Source organism: Sabethes cyaneus, chromosome 3 (assembly GCF_943734655.1).
Source record: "Sabethes cyaneus chromosome 3, idSabCyanKW18_F2, whole genome shotgun sequence".
Classification (NCBI taxonomy): Eukaryota; Metazoa; Arthropoda; class Insecta; order Diptera; family Culicidae; genus Sabethes; species Sabethes cyaneus.
The window spans coordinates 54,770,617-54,793,132 of record NC_071355.1 but is presented as its reverse complement, the minus strand read 5'-3'; the positions used below and the strand labels follow the sequence as shown (position 1 = coordinate 54,793,132).

General features: G+C 43.7%; 1 protein-coding gene and 1 non-coding gene across 3 annotated transcripts in view; both read right to left on the bottom strand.

The window, feature by feature from the left end:
• Positions 1 to 492: 492 nt before the first annotated feature.
• LOC128744846 (U6 spliceosomal RNA) lies at positions 493 to 597 on the bottom strand. Its single transcript, XR_008412468.1, has one exon. It is a non-coding gene; the product is annotated as a U6 spliceosomal RNA (small nuclear RNA).
• Positions 598 to 3,029: 2,432 nt separating this feature from the next.
• Positions 3,030 to 22,516, bottom strand: part of LOC128744724 (nuclear protein localization protein 4 homolog) — a 58,058-nt gene continuing 38,571 nt past the window's right edge. Inside the window, exons 7-10 of one of the 2 annotated variants that reach the window (XM_053841920.1) lie at positions 3,973 to 4,206; positions 3,732 to 3,916; positions 3,538 to 3,663; positions 3,030 to 3,465 (exon numbers count right to left, since the gene is read on the bottom strand). In XM_053841920.1, the coding sequence (XP_053697895.1) occupies positions 3,459 to 3,465; positions 3,538 to 3,663; positions 3,732 to 3,916; positions 3,973 to 4,206 (552 nt within the window). In that variant the 3' untranslated portion in view covers positions 3,030 to 3,458. Of the gene's footprint in view, positions 3,466 to 3,533; positions 3,664 to 3,731; positions 3,917 to 3,972; positions 4,207 to 22,516 lie in introns of those variants that run through there. The other variant, XM_053841921.1, reaches the window with a different exon arrangement.

Sequence of the window (22,516 nt, the reverse complement as noted above, 5' to 3'; positions counted from 1 at the left end):
GCTTTGGAATTGTTTAGTGTGGCAATGTTAATATGATGTCCTTGATTTCTGGCAATGTTCAGAATTTCCCCTAGATTTACGAAATATGCACCGATGCACCTTTTCCTTTCCGAAAGGCGTACTGGCGCCAGTCGAGCAGATTTTTCTCTTCCAAGGCTGTAATGAGACGCAGGTTGACCATCCTTTCGGCTATTTTTCCAATGCAGCTGGTTAGACTAATAGGTCTATACCCATCAGGTTTATTCGCACTTCGACCGGTTTTCGGAATTGGGATCACAATACTATTTCGCCATAGGTTGGTAGATATCAGCATTGTTGTCAGCATTTGTCTGTGCGGATGATAATGTCTCAGATGATTCTGTTGGAATTTCATGCCGCAGTGCCTGACATATAGGCTTATTCCCTGCGCCGACAGCCGTCGGAGGATCATCCGTGACTTGTGCTAAGATGTTTTGTTCGCCTACGGGTTGTTATACAGCGGGATTTGTTGTTTTTCGGTGCTGTGTCTTCACGATTTTGCGTGTCATCCTTGCGCAGGGGCCATGCTAATCTTCTCTGTATCGTTCCAATTTTAGTATATGTCCAGCCGAAGCTAGTACATAACGCCGGAGTAGTTGTTCTAGCTCTTCACGATCTCTGTTCTCCACTCGACACAGTCCGCGCTCGTCGATAACTTGCTAAATTCTGCCTCGTGGTAATGCTTATATAATTTTCCACTCTTTTTTCCATCGTTCCTGCAGTACGTGGTTCATACCCAAGTAGCACACTTTTGTCATTTCTGGTTGCTGGAATCCCTTTATGACTGAAATTAGTCATTAATCGGTTACCACAACTAGTTTATAACAACTGTGCTAGTAGGGTACGCCGCACTACTGTCCGGTTTCCGTTTGTACTCCACCAAAAGTAGTCCACAACACCTTTCGTTCAGATATGTGCATGGCGAGTGCATGTGTCTTCCGTAAGGAAAGTCACAGTTTCAAGTCCGTAGAGGACTACCAATGTGATCACCGTATATTGTCAGCTTTATGCGGTGGCGTATACTGCCTGATTGAATCGCCTTGCGGATTGAAACATAAACCCGACTTCCAGCTTGAAAGCGTCGTTAAATCTGCTTACCAGAGATCAGGACAGTTCGTCTTCTTGCCGCAATCCTGTGCGCGAAAGGACTCGAGACTGACCCGATCTGGCGTATTATCCAACAAAGTTGTTCGCACTCGACTGTATCGTATGCTGCCTTGAAATTCACGAAAATATTATGCGTGGACACGGCGTACTCCCGATATCTCTGGAGGATTTGTCGGAGAGTTATCCGTAGTAGCACTAAAATCTGGACAAAACCCGCCTGGTACTGCCCTACGAAATCTCTTGCTATTGGGGATCAATGACGTAACAAAATTTGGGACTCTCAGACTGGGAGAGCACCACGAAGTTTCTTCACCTGACACCATGGTTTTATCCGTCATTATTCGTCTTCAAGGGTCGAAGTCCCTAGCTCCACAGAGAAACAGAAGACTACACAGAGCAGTAGAATACAGCTACTAGGTAATGATACGAGTCGAGAAGAGCATAAGTTGGTGATGTTCGAGAAAAACCGGCCATCGATTAGAATATGTTAAATAGGGGGGGGGGATGGGGGTAGTTTGCAACAGAAAAATGTCTGACATAACCTAAATCTAAGGAGATCATTCAGGAAATGGGGAATTATTTTCAGTTGAAAGCTCTTTTAGTTGAAATAGATTGTTCTTTATTTGATAAAAAATCGAAATGAAATAAAAGAATTACAATTTTGCCTCTTAGTTGCTGTTGAGATACGTTGTATGTTCAAATATCAGCTGGAACAGGCTATTGGAATCAATTGGAAAAAGTGTCATCGAGACGCCGCGAACGTGCAGATAAGCTAACATCATCGCTCTTGAGTGGGTGATCCGACGAGTAGATATCGAAACGAGAGTTTCGATTTTCAGTAAAAATAGCAAAGAGGCCACACAGGTGATTTTGATATTACAGCCAGAAACTTTGCCACGGCTGAAACCATCTGTGCTATACTGTAAGCGTAGGCTAGGAGGATAGGGCTTAAAATAAACGTGTTGTAGACCAACTACATAAAAAGGTAGAGGGTCAAACCAGACGAACATGTGCCTTTCGCGGACGGTAATCGTTGACGGCGACAGACCAGAAATGGTAGATGAGTTCGTGTATGTGGAAACACTGGGGGCCGCGGACAACACAATAAGGAGATTCAGTGACGACGAACCTACTTTGCCCTTCGCAAAAAGATATCATAAGGCATAAGCCGCAATCCCGCAATATGAAGCTGACGATGTACAAATCCCCATCAGACCGACAGAGTTTATGGATTTGACATTGCTCACGGAGGACATACGGGCCCTTTCCCTTGCCTACAAGGTAATCTCCCTGATCCTGTTACTCCGGCTGTCCTCGATTGCAAATGGTTTTGTAGCGATTTTTCAGGCTGGCTTTATAGGCTCTCGCGGCGCTTCGGACCAAATTTTTGTCATTCAACAGATCTTGCGGAAATGTCGAGAATTCAAGACGACGCCGAACGAAGTTGTAGACCAATTGTTAGACCCATCAAACTGTGCACTAATATAGCGCTGTCTCAATACTGAGATAGTTTTTATCTGCGGAATCTAGTGGAAAAGAAGAGGCGAACACAAAACTCAAAAAATCATTTACAGTCATAGTAACAGCTATAGCTATAGGCGACAGATTTTCGTACCCTATGCCCCTAAAAGATTATAGGTATATTAAATTTTATTTGTTTCTAAATTAAATTTTAAAAAGAAAAATCGATAGATCTGAAGGATTGACTAAGGTCTTCTTCATGCCAATGTACGTCAAGATTTTGTTCATCGTCTCTGATAATTTGCTATCATACTAACCATAATAGGATTACATACGAAATTTAAAGGACATCAGAAAAGATACATTCCAATGTGATACCGTCAACTACATTGATTACTACGTTTAAGATTTTTATTTCAATCAAATTTTATTTTAGACTCAAAAATAAATATTTGCTTAAATGTTAGAATTCAATTCAATTTTTAATCGCTTTCTCCATCTACTCGGTCTTTTTCACACTCCAGAAAAGAAAGAAAAAACAAACAAACATAAGCCAGTATAAATGGGCCTTCTAGCTCCTTCCAGACGACAGAGACTTTGACACAGCTTCATTGGAATTGACTCCCGAAAAAAACACAGGCTTTGCACAAAAGATTTTGCTATGGAGTTGGATGAAAAAGAATTCGAAGATTTCCCCACTTCTATTTATTTCCCGCACCACAGAGTGACTCTTCTATTGACATAGATATCTCACAAATTTTAAAACGTTTCAGTACGCAGGCAATATACACATTTGAGATATCCAAGGTGATGGCGCTCTGGTTACTAAATTCGGTAGCCACCCTTAGTACGCGTCTCTATCGCGCAGTTGCTTAGACCCTAACAAATAAAAAGCAAAAAGGTATTTAGAGGGCACTGACTATAGAATAAATCTAAGTATTTTTTACTCACCGGGGAAGATTGCATATTTCGCATGTTGGCAGTTCTCGACTGTTGATGAAAGTGCAGTGAGAGCAAGTCCAGTTCTGCTCCACTTCTCCGGCCGAGACGAATTCTACGTCGTTACTCATGCTGGAGCTGCAAAGTTGTTAAATGGTTAATGTTAAATGGGTAATGGGTTTTTTTATTTAGAGTCCTCTACTTACTCGTCATTATGTGAAGTAGCAGAGATCAGTTGTTCTAATGTTCGCCACACTTCTTGATTCTTCCATTCATTGGCTACGGTTTTGTCCTTATCGCGTACTGCTTCCAGCAGTGAACCCATTTGAGATTTCATTGGCAACATATCCATGCGGTAAAGATACAGAAGCAGATGGAAATCCGACATCGTCTAAAAATAAAGACATGTTGAATCTGTAAACAATCGTTTGGTTGTAGTTTTCTTACCTCTAAAAAGTCCATAGATCGCGACCTTCCTAAGTAGTCGCTTAGAGCAGCAAAGTCCTGAATATGTCCATCGATGAGCCGGTTTTCCACCGGAAAATAGTGACTGACGTCTTTTCGTTCGTGGAATGTATACAGTGGAACCACTGGCGTTGAAGCGGGCACATCAACCAACAAGTATTCTACCGGCAACGGTCGCCCCAGACGTTGAACCTCGTTACCATAGACATCCTTCTCCTAGAGCGATAGAAAGAGAAAAACGAACAATCAACGGGTGGGAAAATTTTATGCTCAGGTACCACGTGTCGATGTACCTGTTTTGCACGGCACTCTCCGTGGAGTGGAACACCGGCGTTTGCGTATTTAAAACCTAAAATCAATCACCTCTGATCCCGCTGGGAGAGAAAAAATTACAGTGGCAAGATTGTTACAGTTCTTTACAACTCACGTTCCAGATCCGGTTGAACGTTCGAGGTTCATTCGGCGAACGCGATGATACCTCACACATAAACATTCGCGAGCGTAGCATGTTGGAAGCATGCGCACACTGCCTGCTGGAAACCACTCTAGCTCTCCCGAGAGACAGGAGTTTGTTTACACCAGATTCCATCACGAATACCTGCTCTGCTGGAATTCATTCCGATGAGCGATGGGGTAGAGGGCACAACACACAACCGCAAGTCAATGTCACTGTTCGCTACTCGCGCTTCATTTCAAGGTGATCTTTGAGTGAATGTGAATCCTGCTCTGTACGAGGTGTTCATCTGGATTAGTTACCTGGGCTTCGACTGGTCGAATTTTGGGACAAGCTAATTCATTGGTTTACTTGTGGAAGCTTTTGATTTTACCCGGGGGCCCTTTGTGGTTCAGATTCAATCGAAAGGAGCAGATTGGTATTTTGTAAGCTCTGCTTACTGGTGTTGACATGTTTGATTCAATGTCAAACGGCAACAATGTGGATGTAGTTTAAAAATGAAATAACAAACAGCCTCAATCCACCTAACGGTGAATCCATACTTTGCTCAAAACGCGTTTTACCTTATTACATAAAATTACAAAAAATTAACGTTATTTGAAGGTTGGATCTTTCGACGGGTCATAACGATTGTTAATGCTGAAGTTATTTATATGTTATATAAAAATATTATCTGATGTATTTACCACTTGAGTGACATCAAAAAGGTTGAAATCACTTCCGATTTTAACACTTCTTATGTGATTTACAGACTTTCCATGGTCAAATAATTATCGGTTATCTGCTTAATATATACAGTACAGACTCTTGGCTTCGTTAAAGAACTGCCATTTTGGAGTGGAAGTACAACTGTTCTGCGATAAAGAAGGTAAAACTTATATTTTCTAAGCATATCACTAGTGCCGTATTCAGCTATCGCGGTAGACAAAATGCAAAATCACGCATTTTGTGGTACCTATTCCATTAGGGAATGCTGACGCATGGGTTTTAATTGTTCGGAAGCGATTTTATGCGCATACGGGTTTAGCAACGTTCAGTAGTGCGGAAGGAAATGATTCATTATATGTATAAGTATGAAATCGAAAGAACTCTACTACCACAGTCTTTTTATACATCTTGTCAATCTTTGAGAGCGTTTTTCGAGGACTTGCTAAGAAAAATTTAGGAAAAAATGTTTGGTATACAGTTTGATCGACACGTTACAAGCAAAACATCAGAAGTTAGAATGAATTGTTCTTATTTGAGAAGCTCGCCTCCCAGTTGGCCTCGTGGTACGATACTAGTCTAATAATGTCAGATGTGTGAATCTCGACTGGCAGAGCCAATATTGGATCGTAGAAGTTTTAGCTTACGGTGATATACTGGTAAATAAAGTAAATACAGTAAGTATCTTTCGTATAACATAACGATTTTATGTAAAAAAGTATGAAATTTAAACATACTAGCAAGTTTCATTAAGTTACTAAGAACGTACACAATTATGCTCTTAGTAACTTAATGAGGTTTTCATGTTTGCAAAATACATTGTATTGTATTGTTGGTTCATTTGATGTATAATATATCTCAAGCACCCAACATTGTGTGCGAGGTCGTACAGGCTCTTAAAGAGCAAAGTGGAGTAGTGGTCTTGTCTGGACCCAGGTAGCCACCATACGACTCTCGCTGGCGGACGGAAACGAAGCCCTGAAAGCTGCTCGGTTAAAAGTGGGGTGGTCGGTATACCCACTGAGCGAGCTCAAGCAGTCAGGGGCTTACTTCCGGTGCTTCGAGCACGGGCATAAGGCCTGCAACTGCAAGGGGCCAGATAGGAGTCAATTGTGCAGGAGATGTGACAGTGCTGGCCATAAAGCAAGGGACTGCGCGGAGCCGCCCAAGTGCTTGATCTGTACCGGTAAACGGGACGCAAAGCACGTAACGGGAGGTCCAAGGTGCCCGGTTGGTGTGCCGGCGACCAAGCCACGATCATAGTGCAACAACTCAACCTGAACCACTGCAGCACGGCTCAGCAGCTGCCACACCAAGCAGTTTCCGAGTCGGCAACGGACATTGCCATCATCTCGGACCCATATCGCGTCCCTGCCAGAAACGGCAACTGGGTCTCGGATAGGTCCGGGCGGCGACTATATGGACGACAAGCAGGTTCCCGGTTCAAGAGGTTGTGTCAACCGCAGACGAGGGGTTTGCGGTTGCCAAAGTGGGTGGAGAGTTCTACTGCTCCGCCGAGATGGTCTATCGAGCAGGTTTACGCGGATGGTAGACCGAGTATCAGTTGTGCTGACTGGTCTAAGGCCGGTGATTGTGGCGGGCGACTTTAACGCTTGGGCGGTAGAGTGGGGAAGTCGTCGCACGAACCAGAGGGGTCGGATTGTGCTTGAGGCTCTAGCAAAGCTCAACGTAGATTTGGCCAACGTCGGCACCACAAGTACCTTTAGTACGAACGGTGCGGAGTCTATCATCGACGTGACATTCGGCAGTCCGGGTCTGATAGGAGACTGAAGGGTAGACAATGGTTACACTCACAGTGACCATCAGGCGGTCCGCTAAGGTGTCGGTCAGATAACGAGGCGGCAGGCGGCGACTAGAGCCGATACTCCAACCACCCGTGGATGGAAGACATCATACTTCGATCCCGAAGTATTTGTAGAAGCGATCCGGAAAGAGTGCGGTTATGCCCGTTCCGAACGCTGATCATTTGGTTGAGGTACTGTCGCGAGCGTGTGACGCTACCATGCCTAGGAAAGGTCGACCTAGGTATGGGAGGTCACCGGCTTAATGGTGGACAGATGAAATTGTGGAACTCCGCGGAGCGTGCTTTCGTGCAAGGAGAATTATGCAAAGAGCTCGTTCGGACGAGGGCAGGGCTGAATGTCGAGTAACACTGGTTGCTGCACGCGCAGCGCTTAAGAGTGGGATAAAAGCTAGTAAACGAGCCTGCTTTGAAAGGGTTTGTGCTAGTGCCAATGCAAACCCGTGGGGTGATGCGAGCCGTTCGCCCATCTCTACTACAGGGTCATAATGGCAAAGACCAAGGGCATGATGGCGCCCGCAGAGCAATCGCCAGAGATGATGGAGCGGATCATCGAGGGCCTCTTTCCGCGCCACGAGTCAAGGCCCTGGCCCCAGGGCGCTGAGTCGTCCCACGGCCGACCTTCCAGTATCTCAGACCATAGCGTAGCATGGTCGGCCTACCAGTCGAACATCCAAAGTAATGTGGGCGACGGCGGTTTAGAGGTCGGGGAGGAAGTGATGGTTACGAACGAGGAACTCATTGAGATCGCTAAACCTCTAAAGGTGAGCAAGGCACCGGGGCTAGACGGAATCCGATTATGGCCATTAAAGCGGCTATTCTAGAGGCTCCCGAATTATTCGGGACAGTAATGAGTAGATGCCTCGAAGCTGGCCACTTCCCGGACAGATGGAAGCGACAAAACCTGGTCCTATTGCCGAAGCCGGGAAAACCCCCGGGTGTCCCCTTGTCATATAGGCCGATCTGTCTGCTCGATACTGCCTGCAAGGTGCTGGAGAGGGTTATCTTTAACAGAAACGTACAGTATCCTGAGGGTACAAACGGTCTGTCAAGGAACCAATTCGGCTTCCGAAAAGGCAACGGTGGATGCCATCTTGTCTGTCACTAAGACAGCCGAGGTGGTAATCCAGCCCAAGAGGACAGGTATTCGTTATTGCGCAGTTGTCACGCTCGACGTGAGAAATGCGTTTAATAGCGCTAGCTGGGACTCCATAGCCAACTCGCTTCGGAACGTCCAAGTGCCGGTGTCGCTGTACAGAATTCTGGAAAATTATTTCCAGAATCGTGTGCTATGCTACAACACGGAGGAGGGTCAGCAGTGCGTTCCAATCACCGCAGGGGTTCCGCAAGATTCCATACTGGGCCCGGTGTTGTGGAACGTCATGTATGACGAGGTGTTGAAGCTAAAGTTCCTGGTAGGGGTGGTGATTGTCGACTTTGCGGACGATATCACCTTGGAAATCTACGGTGAATCTATCGTAGAGGTTGAGTTGACGGCTGCCCACTGTATAAGTATTGTTGAAGATTGGATGCGATCCAGGAAACTGGAGATAGCGCATCATAAAACGGAGGTTATCGTGGTGAATAACCGCAAGTCGGTGTAGCAAGCAAATATCAGCGTCGGGGACTGCAATATTTCGTCAACGCGGTCCTTAACACTCCTGGGAGTCATGGTCGACGACAAGCTCAAGTTCGGGAGCCATGTCGACTATGCCTGCAAGAAGGCTTCCATAGCTATTTCGGCATTGTCTCGTATGATGTCTAATAGCTCTGCGGTGAATGGCAGCAAGCGAAGGCTATTAGCCAACGTGGTCCAGTCCATACTCAGGTATGGCAGGCCGGTGTGGTCATCGGCGTTAGGCACCAAAAACTATCTAGCCAAGCTGGAAAGCACCTATCGTCTCATGTGCTTGAGAGTGGCGAGTGCGTATCGCACAGTTTCGCATGATGCAATCTGCGTCTTAGCGGGTATGATGCCTATTGGCATCATCATCAGCGAGGACGTAGAGCGCTTCAACCAACGTGGAACTAGAGGCATACGGAGTACCACAAGATCGGCCTCGATGACCACATGGCAGCGGGCATGGTCTACTTCCACAAAAGACCGGTGGACACATCGACTTACCGGAACTATCCGGGTGGGTCAACAGGCGCCACAGCGAAGTCAACTTTCACCTGACACAGATTCTGTCAGGGCATACTTGTTTTAGACAGTATCTGCACAAGTTTGGGCATGCGGAGTCCCCCGCGTGCTCCGAATGCGTGGATGTTGTGGAAATTGTAGAACATGCTTTCTTCATATGCCCTCGTTTCGCGGGTGCGAGAAGCAACATGATGACAGTGAGCGGACAGGACACTGCTCCGGATAACTTAGTCCAAAGGATGTGTTCCAGCTCGGACGTCTGGGGAGCGTCAATGCGGCTGTTACCCAGATTGTACTTGAGCTACAAAACCGCTGGAGAGCCGATCAACGGCGAATAAATAGCCTAACTACCATAGTTCAGTAGTTATCTAAGAGAGTGCGTTAAGCACAATAGCCCCTCCCTGAAGTAATACCGATAAGGTGGTGTCAGGGGGAATGGAGCAGATTTCCCTACTCGTAAAAATAGCACCCAACATAGAACTTCTCCAGAATTAGTCATTTTGAGTATGAATAATAATTAATTATTCATAATAATTTCACTGAAAAATAAATCAACAAACCCCAGAAACTACGCTTAAGGCTGTGTTCGTATTGTCAGCTCGATCCCGGAGCGAACAAGTTGACCGTCATTGACCCTAAATACAGTCGGTCCACCATTTACAACTTCCTCTTCCTTTTAGAGCAACGCGAGAGCGTCGAACGGAAGCCTGGTTTCTGCCGCCCGACTGTAAAGTCGCTTCCGACCTGCTGGCTTCATCAGTGTCTGTATTCGAAAACAGACACTGATGAAACCTGCAAGTCGTAGGCGAAATGCGTATCTATTGTGAACAAAATTCACAATTCAATCGAGCACGACGTTGAAAGAAAGCGATCGATGAGCTCTAGGCGTTTTTGAGCATAAGATCTGGCGATTAATTTTTAGCAGCGTATTAGACGACGGAATGTGACCCAGTCACATGAATCCTGAAATATACCAAGTATACAAAGATGCGGATATTGTGAAGCGACTAAAACAGGACAGGCCACAATGGGCTGGCCACGTAGCAAGGATGCCGGATGAGAGTGCCAGCGAAAACAATATTTAGCAGGGAATCCGACAGAGGCCGACGACTTCGAGGCAGCTACCGTACCCGTTGAATGAGCACTATTGACGTGGATGCTAGAGCAGCGGGTGTTAGAGGCAGGGGCGGACTGGCCCACTGGGCAACCGGGCAAATGCCCGGTGGGCCCCAGAAAAAAGTTTATCGTTACACAAAATGAGTTTTTCCAGAATTTTTAATTCAGTTAAACTCTTTCAGCAACTCACGAATGTTCAATTGCTGGGGCCCCATGATTTATGAAATCAACCGATTTGATGATTGAAAATTCAGCTTCAAATGGGACTATTGGGGCTCCGAACTTTAAACCAAAATTTCTCTTTCAATTAAACTTTTTCTATGACTCGCGAATGTTCGATTGCTGGGGCCCCATGATTCATGAAATCAGCCGATTTGATGATTGAAAAATCAGCTTCAAATGGGACTATTGGGGCCCCGAACTTTAAACCAAAGTTTCTCTTTCAATTGAACTTTTTCTGCGACTCACGAATGTTCAATTGCTGGGGCCCCGTGATTCATGAAATCATTTAAGTTGAACTGTTGGGGTTAAAGCTCCGAAAATATTACTAGCTACAATTCTGAGTATTTAAAAGTAAAATTAGTATTACATCCGCAGTTAACTACTTAAAAGTACAGTACAGTAGCAGTACAGACTACTTAAAAATTTCGAACTGTCGGCTTAAGCTCCATACTTGGTTTACTTCAGTGGCGACGGGCCGTTATCGATCCTGCTCCGAATGAATTATGGTCCTCCAGTATTCAATCCTGAGCTACCTTTCTTTAAACCCCTCGAACACCAGCTGAACGTGCATCATCCTCGATAGCGCACATCTATCAGTGCGATGTCTACTCCGAAGTTTACGGCCTCTTCTTGATTCTCTGCTTAAAATAATTTTGGCTACTCTTTCGTCGGGCATTCTAGACACGTGACCAGCTCAGCGCAGACTGCCACACTGTACTATCTTCATTATAACAGCATATTTGCATCCTTAATATAGCTCGTGGTTCATGCGTCTGCGCTACACGCCATTTTGGATTTTGCAAAATTTAACGCTAAAACCCCAAGCATTCGTCAATTAGCTTCTTTTAGCGTCCATGATTCATGTCCGTAAAGGGCCACCGAGAGGATTAGTGTTCTCTAGAGCGTCAGTTTATGCGAATTTGCAAGCTACGGGACTTCAGCTACAAAATGTAATGCCTACGTAAAGGCCAATTCGCAGCTACAATTGGTCGGTGTTAAATCAGACCGGACCAAGTCGCAAAATTTTAAAAAATGAGTTAATGAACGCAAACGATCAAGAAATTTCTAAGCAACATTTTACTCCAATCAGACTACATAAATATTGCAAACAGTCATAGTTATGAGATGATTCCTAACGATTGGTAGCATATAAACCATACAGAGCTGCACACTTTGAACGCGTTTTTCTCGGAATCAGAGTTTTGTCACTTGGTTCGGTCTGACTTAATACCGACCAATTAGTCGTTTTATTTTGCGATTTACATCGTTGTCACATGTCACGAGCAAACCAAAATATATTCAGTTCCTCTTCGACACCAACACCATTTGGATTTCCACGCCATGTACTTCGTTTTGGCGGTGTTAATGGTAAGTCCCAATTTCTCAATAAATGACCTAAAGGCTTCTTTCCCTGCTCTACTTTTGATTTCGGTGATATCGACGTCATCCGCAAAGTCAAGAAGCACGTGAGGTCTCATCTGCTATTCTGACTCATAATTTTTACTCATCCAGCGTCACACGAATCAGCGTAACTAGTTCTGTGGGAAAACCATGTCCTTGCGTTAACTGTCACAGCTCATTTCGTTTTACTGAATCGTATGCCGCCTTGAAATCCATAAAAATATGATGAGTCTGCAAGTTGTACTCCCGGAACTCGTCAGTTACTAGACGCAGGGTAAATATTTGATCCATCGTGAAGCGAGCCTCATGAAAACCAGCTTGATACTCGCCAACGAAGAACTCAGCTAACGGACTCAGTCTAAAACACACGATAGGCAGAGCACCTTATAGGTAAAATTGAGCAACGTAATGTCTCGATAGTTTTTACTCTCAAGTCGATGTCCGTTTTTAAAATTATGGGAAATGAGGCCAATCAACCACTCCTCCGATATTTATTTTCCTCCCATATTCTGTTCCTGACAATGAGGTGGCGAATCGTTTCGTACAGCTGCTCGCTCCTCACTTTTAGAAGTTCAGCCAGGATACCATCCTTTACAGCAACCTTACCGTTTTTCAGCTCATTGATTGCTCTTTTGATCTCCTCCTGTGTTGATAGCTCCACAGTTTGGCCGTCGCTCAAAATTCTTATCCTGTACTCGCTGATCTTCGTGTTTACTTCTCTATTCAACAGCGTCTGGAAATACTCTTCCACCTGGCTGCTACCGTCGTTTTGTCACCAAGTAGGTTGCCAGCACTATCATTGCACATCACAGGCATGGCAAAATTCTTGCACCTGGCCGTTTTGTAGAAACTTCGTGTGTCGTTGCTGGTGAACATCTCCTCTGGACTGGCGAGCACGTGCTCTTCGTACTGACGTTTTTAGACGGTGGGTTCTTTTTTCCGCAGCTCTACCAGGACGAACCAAAACGATTCGCGCAGAGACTCGGGCATTCCTCACATTGAAATCTTGTGAAGAAATTCTGCAGAGGATTCGCAGAGAATACCTTGCTTATAGAAGCAGAATTCTTATAGGAGAACCCAAAAGTTTAATCCCAGGGATAGCTATAACTCGGCACGGGGATCGCCTGCACTATGAACTGTTCTGTTCTGACGTGAAGACGCAGTAAGCTACTCATATATATTGAACTGTTGACATCCTATTATTTATAAAATCAGCTTATTTGATACTTGCAATTTTGCATGTCATTAACCCTATAACATAAAATCTGCAGAAATATAAATGGGTGATAGATGAGAAAAACGTTGCATTGCTGGCAAAGATGCACAGTGGCACTTATCAGAATGTGGAAAGTTCTCTTCCGGGTTCGCTGAAGCACGGTCAGTAAAGAATCAAATATTCACGCTGCGGCAGATCCTCCAAAAAGTTCATGAATGTAGAATTCTACGTACAATTATTTCATTGATTTCAAAGTTCCGTATGATACCATCGACCGTAAAATCATGGCTATTCTAACCTCGAAGTGGACTTTATCAACGTGATGGTCCCTCATGTGGGCTGTTCAACATGCCGTTACAGAATGTTATGAAAGGAGCAACACACAGGCACAATCTTCAGCAAATCTAGTTAGATCGTCTGCTTTGCCAATGAAATGGATATTGTCGATAGAACAGCATCTGTGGTGGAGGCTGAACAAACTAAAACTCAAAGTAGCGAAGATTGGGCTGAAGAAAAATGCGTCCAAACTAAGGTACCGTGAACCTCTAATATGACGCACACGCTAAAAGCTGGTAACTCGGTCCTAATAATGACTGAGTTTGTTTTGTTCCGAGCATCGATCCGCTATGCTTCCCGTTCTCCCGATACTCGACACTTGACAGTGCCTGAGTCGAGTCGAGTTGCACGACATGACTTATAGAGCCCATATTCAATCGATTTACTGTCCTTGTAACGCTGATGTCTTTTGAGTAGATGTCGTTTTTTGTGTGTTAATTTACTATCATGAGAATATTGCAAACTGGGGCCCCTAATCTCAAAGGCCCGGTGGGCCCTTTGGCTCCCAGTCCGCCCCTGGTTAGAGGCGACTGGAGAGCGGCAGCCAAAGACCGAGAAACGTGGAGACGTCTCCTGAATTCGGTATGGATTCAATAAGCGGATTATTGCCGAAAAAGTAAGTAAAATAGTTCCACAATTTATAAGAAATATCAGTTTTAGTCTTTGTATCGATAAGAGTATACAAGATAATGGATAAAAAAAATCATTTTGCATTTGTTGAAGAACACATAAACCACCCACTTTATCTACAAGTTACCAGAGCTACGTAAATTACAATTAGAGCATTTCAGATAAGCAAAACAAGTTGAATATTTAAAGTGAATTAGCATGATAATGACCGGAAAACAGTATTAAGTAAACATCGTGTCAGTAGATATGGAGTTGCGTTGAATAATCGTACATCATTTGACTGTGGGCGGTATTGACAGATAATTTGGAAGACTAGTAGAGATAAAATATAATATTTTTGCGAAACTTTTTTGATGGGTGAACTAGATATATACAGGGGTGGCAATGTTGGGTAAGTGGTATTAGTGCAATGAAGAAATTTCATCATGGTGTGGGTGGAATCGTAAATCGACCAATCACGATGAAGCATGACGTCAAACTCCAAAAACAAACCCCATTGTCCAACGCGGTTTGTTTTTGTAGTTTGACGTCGTTTTCTGATTTTTCGCTACTAACACCATCAAATGTCTTCATCTGCCACACCTTTTTAAACCTCATTGGTTAGGAGTATCTCAAAAAATCTAACAGTCATAGGGTATGTTGCTGCTTCGTCGTAATTGCCTATTCCCGTCCTATCCAACACAAATTATTAAAAATATCAGCATTTTTATGACACACAATGCAAAACTAGCTATTCCCTAATATTTTAGTTTGTTGTCTATCATACACGATCAATCAAAATGAGCTGAGATCTATTTAAATGCTTTTTATCATTAAAGAAGTCCTACCAGCCGAATTTCCTACTTTTTTCGTGCGACGAAGAAGAAAATGTCGACTAATCCGTTTAATTTCCGTCATTCATGAATGAAAATAGCTTACACAACGCATTGCCGTTATTCTACAGCCAGGAAAACTTGCCTGACCTGCAGAAATTTTGCAAAATAACATTTGTCATGTCGTCCTGCCATGCGCGTTAGCTTCGTAAACATTGTGATTTTTAGTTCGGACGATAAAAAATTTTGATGGACGGATTTTAAAACGGTACGACGAATTTAAGAAATAAAGTCAGTTATGTAATTTCAATAATATGCTTTAATAATCGCTTTTCAGTGATTTCAAAGTTCACGGATCGGTAGGTAAGTGTGTTTTAGTCAAATCAGTACAAGAACTTTTGGAGAATTCATTAAATCCATCCAACAAATGATGAAAATTAGAATGGCTTTACTTACTACGACGGGAATTAGAAATAAACCCTACATTTACAATTACAAGAATGGTTTGTAATTTAATTTATGAATGTTGTGCTTATTGTAGGCCCACTAGCTAACCAGGTAACAACAAATTAAACAAGAAACAAAACGATGTCACTTGACGGAAAACATCATCATCATCATCATCATCATCATCATCATGATCGTAGTAGTAAAATGTTATGTCAATGTCAACGGTAATTGCTGGTTTCACCTGCTCATTTGTGTATATTCTCTGTCCGGTTCTTTCAAGCGAATGAAATGGCATATAAAGGTAGGTACGCAGAACAAACACCGCCAGCAGCTGACCTCACACGAACAAGCAACGGCAGCGGCAGCAGCAGCAGCGAGTGCAAAAACACACTTCCAGCATGGCAGGCGCGAGTGTGCTGGGGATTAGTGATTTGGATTATAATGGCCCATTGCCGAAAAAAAGAACTATAATTGCCGATGCGTATGGAGAGTGCCCGATGGCGGTGGCGGAGCTGACGGTACATTGATGTCGTTATTTGCAGCGATTCTGGTGGAGAAAATCATTTACATTTTGGTTACCGTAGTCAGCGTCACAATGCGAAGTATGTGCTGTGCGTGGTGAACACCTGCCGGCGAGGTTGCTTTCACTGTGATTTTACCGAAAATGTGGGCTGTTTTTGCTGGTGGCCTATTCTGCCAGACCAGATTCTGCCTGCCAGATTTTATAAAGATTTATGTTATCTTACGACTGTCATTAGGAAAATTTATGTGAGAATTGAGCGTACACGTGGCAATTCCAAAACTAAAGAATTAGCCGTTGTGGACGGAACCAAGATGTTTTATGAGATGGAAAGAAAATATGAAGCTCAATGAAGTATTCGAACACATCTTATAAGACCGTATAAGACAATATATCAAAATATTCTTGTATTGGTCCAATTTTGATGGAAATGATAACAGATCACGGGCAAAGAACCCTAAAACAGAGCGTATCAAACAATAGTACACTGAATGGCGACCGGTAACAGATTTTTTTGCTATTTTAAATAACCCAAGTTGTTTATTTGCTCTGGAGACAATGCCGTTATTGTGCATATAAAATTAGATTGTGTGCACTGCATGAGCGTATTACTCAAGCACAAAACTTTAAATCTGTCTGCTAGCCGTGACAGTTCTATACAGTCGGAGTTGGTTTTGATCATCTTAAAAAATTTTGCCTCGTCGGCATAAAAAGACCAACAACCAGTTGGCAGGAGAGCTGCTAGTTCACTTGAATAAATGAGTGCCTTGACATTAAATAATATTTGGTTTAAGACAAAGAAAAAGAGAAAAAAGCAATGGTCCAAGATTGCTTCCCTGCGTTACATTAGAGATGTTGAAGAATGAGTCGGATCGCCTAAAAATAAATGGACAGGCAAGTTTTAATTTTTTTTTTCAAAGTTGATATATGACCAGTAATCGACGGGCTAACTTAACGTAGACAGTTGTTGCGAGTGGATTTTCCCGACAAGCCAGGTTTCCGATTATTACGGGTGACCACTAAAATTTTGGAATTTTTTTCTCAAGCTGTCCAAAAAAGACAAAGATACATGAAGAAGATCTGATCTACCAACATTAAAGATACATTATCCATTGTTGAAAAAAAATTAGTGTACATTTCAAAACGGTCCGTAATCCGCTGTTCGGCGAAGCTTTCGTTTGTCGTCGAAACAAGAGCGTTGTATCAGCATCTTTGGTTCGAGCAGCACGTTCCTCACAAGGAACGTTGTAAGGCCGTCATGTCAACTTTTGATTCTATTAATCAACTTTTTGCAATTCCGGCCAAAACACGTATGGTCCATCTGCATGATGTTTTTGTAGAAACGGGATCAAAATTTTCTTCAAACATGCATCTGATGCATCTTAATTGATAGCCAAACCAGAGGGCTTGTTGTTGTAGAAACGAGAAAGAGAAAGATGTCCTTCTGCGTCCATAATTTTGGTTGGTCTTCCACTACCTTGCTTGCGAATAGTTGTTGAGCATCTTAGGATATGGTACAGTCGAAGCCGCAACATATTCGCTTTTTAAATGTTGTACCGTATACTTTTTGCCGAGATTTCTGTGGCAGCTCGTAGAAGTGTACAACGCGCTCTCGAAATGCTTCGTGTTTCGACGTCATTTTAAGCAAAACAAGGCAAGCATAAACGAAACAAAAAATACTGACAAAAAGAAGAGAGAGAGAGAGAGAGCTAACACATACATACTCTCATTTCTCTCTGAGCTTGTTTGTTGTGGAGTATAAGAGCCTCAAAAAAACTCCAAAATTTTAGTCGTCACCCGTTATCGAAATTCGGCTCTGCCACAAAACAGAAAAGGAAAGCCTAAATGCTATGTTCCGATTGCGAAACTTGACCGTCTGTTTGTATATTACAGCAATGTTGCAAATCGAATGAGAAGGAAACGAGCCTTACCCTCACGCGATCGAGTATGAGAAGCATAGCATCCAACGCTTACGCCACTAATGTAAGCGTACGACAAACAAACGCTGGTGCTGTTTGCAGACATTCTGCAACCTACACACTCGCGAACGCACAGCCTCGTAGCGTCGTTTTGCATAGCCCACTCACGACGCAAACAACTTGTGACCCGCCAACTGCCCGTGAGGGCTAGTGGCACACTAGGATCAGGGATGCCACATATACTTTTGTGTTTTTTGTTGGAAAATCTGACCATCTGTACAACGAGGAAAAATATCTGCGCAAAAATCTGTCCAATGCAAAACAATGAGAGTGAAAGAGACGGAGAGTAATTATGCTGACTATTTCCGACTCTTTCACCCTCATTGTAAAAGCTCAAAAATCTGTTTAATCTGTGTAATTGGCGAAAATCTGTATTCTATGCATATAGATTCTGTACAGGCGATTTCTTTGAAATATCTGTTAAACACAGAATAATCTATGCATGTGGCAGCCCTGACTGGGATACAGATTTTGCATTACTTTTTCTTTTCTTCTTTAACTTACGCCCTCAATTCTACCCACGGATAAGGGTGCGAACTGTCGCGGGCAATCGGTATCAGATGCTTGGGCTGCAATGACGAGCGAGTTCATGAATAAATGAGAGCGAAAGTCCGAAAGCGATGTTTATGCCGACGTGTTCGTTAGAACGAGTACAAGTGTGTGAGAACATTAGATCACACGAGTGTGAGCTTCACCATACTGTACTACAGACTTTACAGCCAGCTGAGTACAGGACAATTGTGGGGCTAGTGCTGCTAGTGGCTACGATCCTATTGATTCCTACAGTCTCTACCAGTCGAGATTCGAATATGCGACGCCTGGCTTGCTAGGCCAGTGCCGCACAACGGGGCCAACGGAGCCAAGAGGCTCTGTCACAACACTAAAAAATAATCGATTTTGGTTTGAAATCCACGCACGTTCTGGTAGCAAATCAACAGCGGATTGGATTGCGGATCAGACATAGAGCTGTAAACGGGGACTGTGCCACCAGAAGAATTGCTAAAGGAATTATCGATATTTTCTGATCTGGTTGCCCCGTTCCATACACCCGCGCGCAGGACCGGAACAACTGTTGTTCGCTGGCAGAAACGGATTGACTAGCAGGGAACTTAAAGGCTTCCATGAGTTGGGAATGCATCACAGCATCCGAAAAAGAGCAAATCAATCCTGGTTTACCCAGGTAACTTTAAAAATAATTTGCATTGGCCTTAATTGTCTAGAACAATGTATTCTTGTAAAATGCAGCTAACAAAAGTTAAGTATGGAAAATTTTATTATGAACGAACTCTTAAAGAAAATGCTCTAAAACTCGGCACGTGGTAGAGATAGAAATGTCATGTTTTCAGCAAAACTGCTTGTTTCTACAATGTCTAAAACTTAGCTGAAGAAACGATGTGTTATCTCCTAACAGAAAAAGATAGTTTTTTGATTTTAATCATAGTCAGCCATGAATAACTTTTATAATATTAAGATTATGGGGAATATTCATACGAACAAAAGATCCGAATACTGTTAAAATGAAAGCAAAAGACGCTTCTACTTGCGCCATTTTGAACCAGAGTGCAAGATGGCCTAGTCAGTACAATTAAGCCGCCTTTCATACGAATGATACGTTCCACGTAAATGGAGAGAAACGCAAAAATTCCAAAATTCTGGTATAACCTGGAATCAAAAATTTCGAAATTTGCGAAGAATTTCAGTTGTTGCAGTTTACAATCGCACAAATTATAAAACTCGCGTAAAAATGCGTAAATTACAAGAAGAACCTGACCATCAGGGCTTGAAAAGGGATCGCAAGTTGAATGTGACTGCCGTGAATGCGAACTTTCCGCATTCAAACTCCGCTTTTTGAACGATCATTTGACTGTTTTTTGAATCCAGTCAATCTGCCGCTTGCGCTGCTGCCGTCTTACAATTCATGCGGCATCTCAGCAAAAGCAAACAGTCGATCTCCCGTTTTGCTTTGCGCTTTGAGAATATAAACTGCAAAATGACTGGAAGCATACGTTTCTCTTTTTGTCTCCAAATCGGTTGCTCACAGTAATAGTTTGTCACCCGGACGTCGGTCCGACGCAAGCAAAATATTCGTTTGTATTGGACGGAGTCCGACCGACTTCTTCCATGCACATGTAGTGGTTGTTTTTTTGTAGTATTGAATCATACGATTGTGCGGTTGCTTTTCGTTAGCGTGGTGATTGCCAGTCATTTGACTGTTTTGCAGTCATTCGCTGCTCCAAACGGTAAAGGCAACTTGATCGAAACGAAAATGTCAAAAAACTTTAGAACGCGTTCATTCTGCAGAGTGCAATCGGCGTTTGACTGAGCAAACTGCCAGTTGTGTTATGCATAGCGTTCGTACTCCACCTCTAAACGGACGGTGTGAACTTGAATGCGCGTTTGGTGTGACTGCGGTAGAAAAAAAGATCGACCGAAGCCCTGCTGACCATATTCACTCGCATTGCCTTAGGAACATGCAAAATGAACGTTTTGGTGCTTCGCCCGCCATCGTAAAATGGCTAAGACCGTAGCATTTTGGTTAAGCGTTATCTTTAAAAATAGAAAGCCATGAATTACAAAGTTTGGCTGGAAAACGGCTGGGTAATGCGTACCATCGGTGCATTCCGCACTGGGCTTAAATAGACCCCACAGTGGTCCATAGCCTCTTACCCAGCAACTTCTACCCCTACCTCCTCGTGGTACCAGCCGGGATACGAGCAACCTCGGTGGAGATCGGGTAACCAACCCCGGTGGAAGCCAAGGTCGTATGCTGACAGGGGAGGAGGGCTCCTTCGAGCAACGCTGACCCTCCGGCGATACTGTGGGGTTGGTTGCGGGCTTTGCAAGCCTGAACCACTAAAAATTCAAAGCAATGGACTCCGTAAGTAATAATAACTCTAATCGGAACAATCGGCAAAGACCCAGGCGACGAAAACGGCTACAACGGACCAAATCTACACCCTGCGGCAGATCCTTCAGAAGTCCCGCGAATTCCGAGTCCCCACGCATCACCTATTCATCGATTTCAAAGCCGCATGTGAAAGCGTAAACCGACAACAGCTATGGAAAATTATGGACGAAAACGGCTTTCCGGGTAAGCTTACTAGACTTATCATGGCTACGATGGATGGTATCCAGTGCTGTGTGAGAATCTCGGGTAAATTGTCGGACCCATTCGGATCTCGCAGGGGACTTCGACAAGGAGATGATCTTTCCTGCCTGCTATTCAACATTGCGCTTGAAGGTGTTATAAGACGAGCGGCGATCGAAATGCGGGGCACGATTTTCAATAAATCCAGTCAATCGGTAGCCGACATAACATTTGAGGCGGTGGAAGATCAGAACACCAGACTTAAACGCAAAGTAGAGAAGATTGGATTGAAGATAAATACGTCTAAAACGAAGTGTATGCTGGCGAGCGGGACCGAGCGCGACAGGGCCCGCTTGGGCAGAACCGTGGTAATCGACGGGGATGAGTTCGAGGTAGTCGACGAGTTTGTATACCTTGGCTCACTGGCAACAGAGGACAACAATACAGCCGTGAGATTAAAAGGCGTATTATCAGCGGAAGTCGGGCCTACTGCGGACTCCACAAATACTTGCGGTCGAACAATCTGAGTCCTCGTACAAAGTGCACACTGTACAAAACGCTAATTAGACCGATTGTCCTCTACGGCAGCGGTTCCCAACCTTTTTTCGGTTCGCGTACCCCCTGACGGATTTCCGTATACTATTCTGAAGCGAACTAAAGTTTTGGCGTACCCCTGGGGGTTCGCGAACCCCCATTTGGGAACCGCTGCTCTACGGGAATGAAACGTGGACACTACCAGAAGAGGACCTACGAGCACTCGGCGTTTTTGAACGGCGGGTGCTAAGAACCATCTTTGGCGGAGTGCAAGAGAACGGTGTATGGAGGCGAAGAATGAACCACTAGCTAGCGCGTCTCTACGGCGAACCAAGCATTCAGAAAGTGGTTAAAGCTAGACGGATACGTTGGGCAGGACATGTTGCTAGAATGCCGGACAACTATCCTGCAAAAATGGTTTTCGCATCGAACCCGGTAGGAACAAGACGAAAAGGGGCACAGCGAGCGAGGTGGCAAGACCAGGTGGAGCGAGATCTGGCGAGCACTGGGTGCCCGCGTAACTGGAGATCAGTGGCCATGGACCGAAACAGATGGAGAAATTATACTGCGCAGGCCTTGTCGTAAGACGTTAGGCCAATTAAGTAAGTAAGAATTACAAAGTTTTACCAACTGTTCGGGGGCACCTCAAGGAAGTAACCTGGGGTCATTACTCTTTTCGTTTATCGATCTCAAACTTAACCTAGTAGGTACGTCCGACGGCAGGACGGGAGTATTTTTGCATTTCAAAAAGAAAATTGAATAACATTTCTAGCATAAAACCGATCAATCTTCTTGAAATTGACACTTATAAGGTCTGCAAGTCAGAGTGAAATATTTATGTCAGTATAATAAATTATAAATAAATGGAATTCAATGACACTTAAAAAAGACACTTAAACAAATGAACATTCAAATGATAAATTTTCGACAGTTAAAAAATTGTAATCGGCTGCTGCTGAAATGATGTAATTTCTCATCGGTGTCTTGGTTGAAAAATTATCAATATTTATTACAACCATATAGAACGGTATTTTCCCATTTGGTGAATTATATAAGACCTAATACTTTGTATGATCTGACGCCGCTAGCCAATGCCAA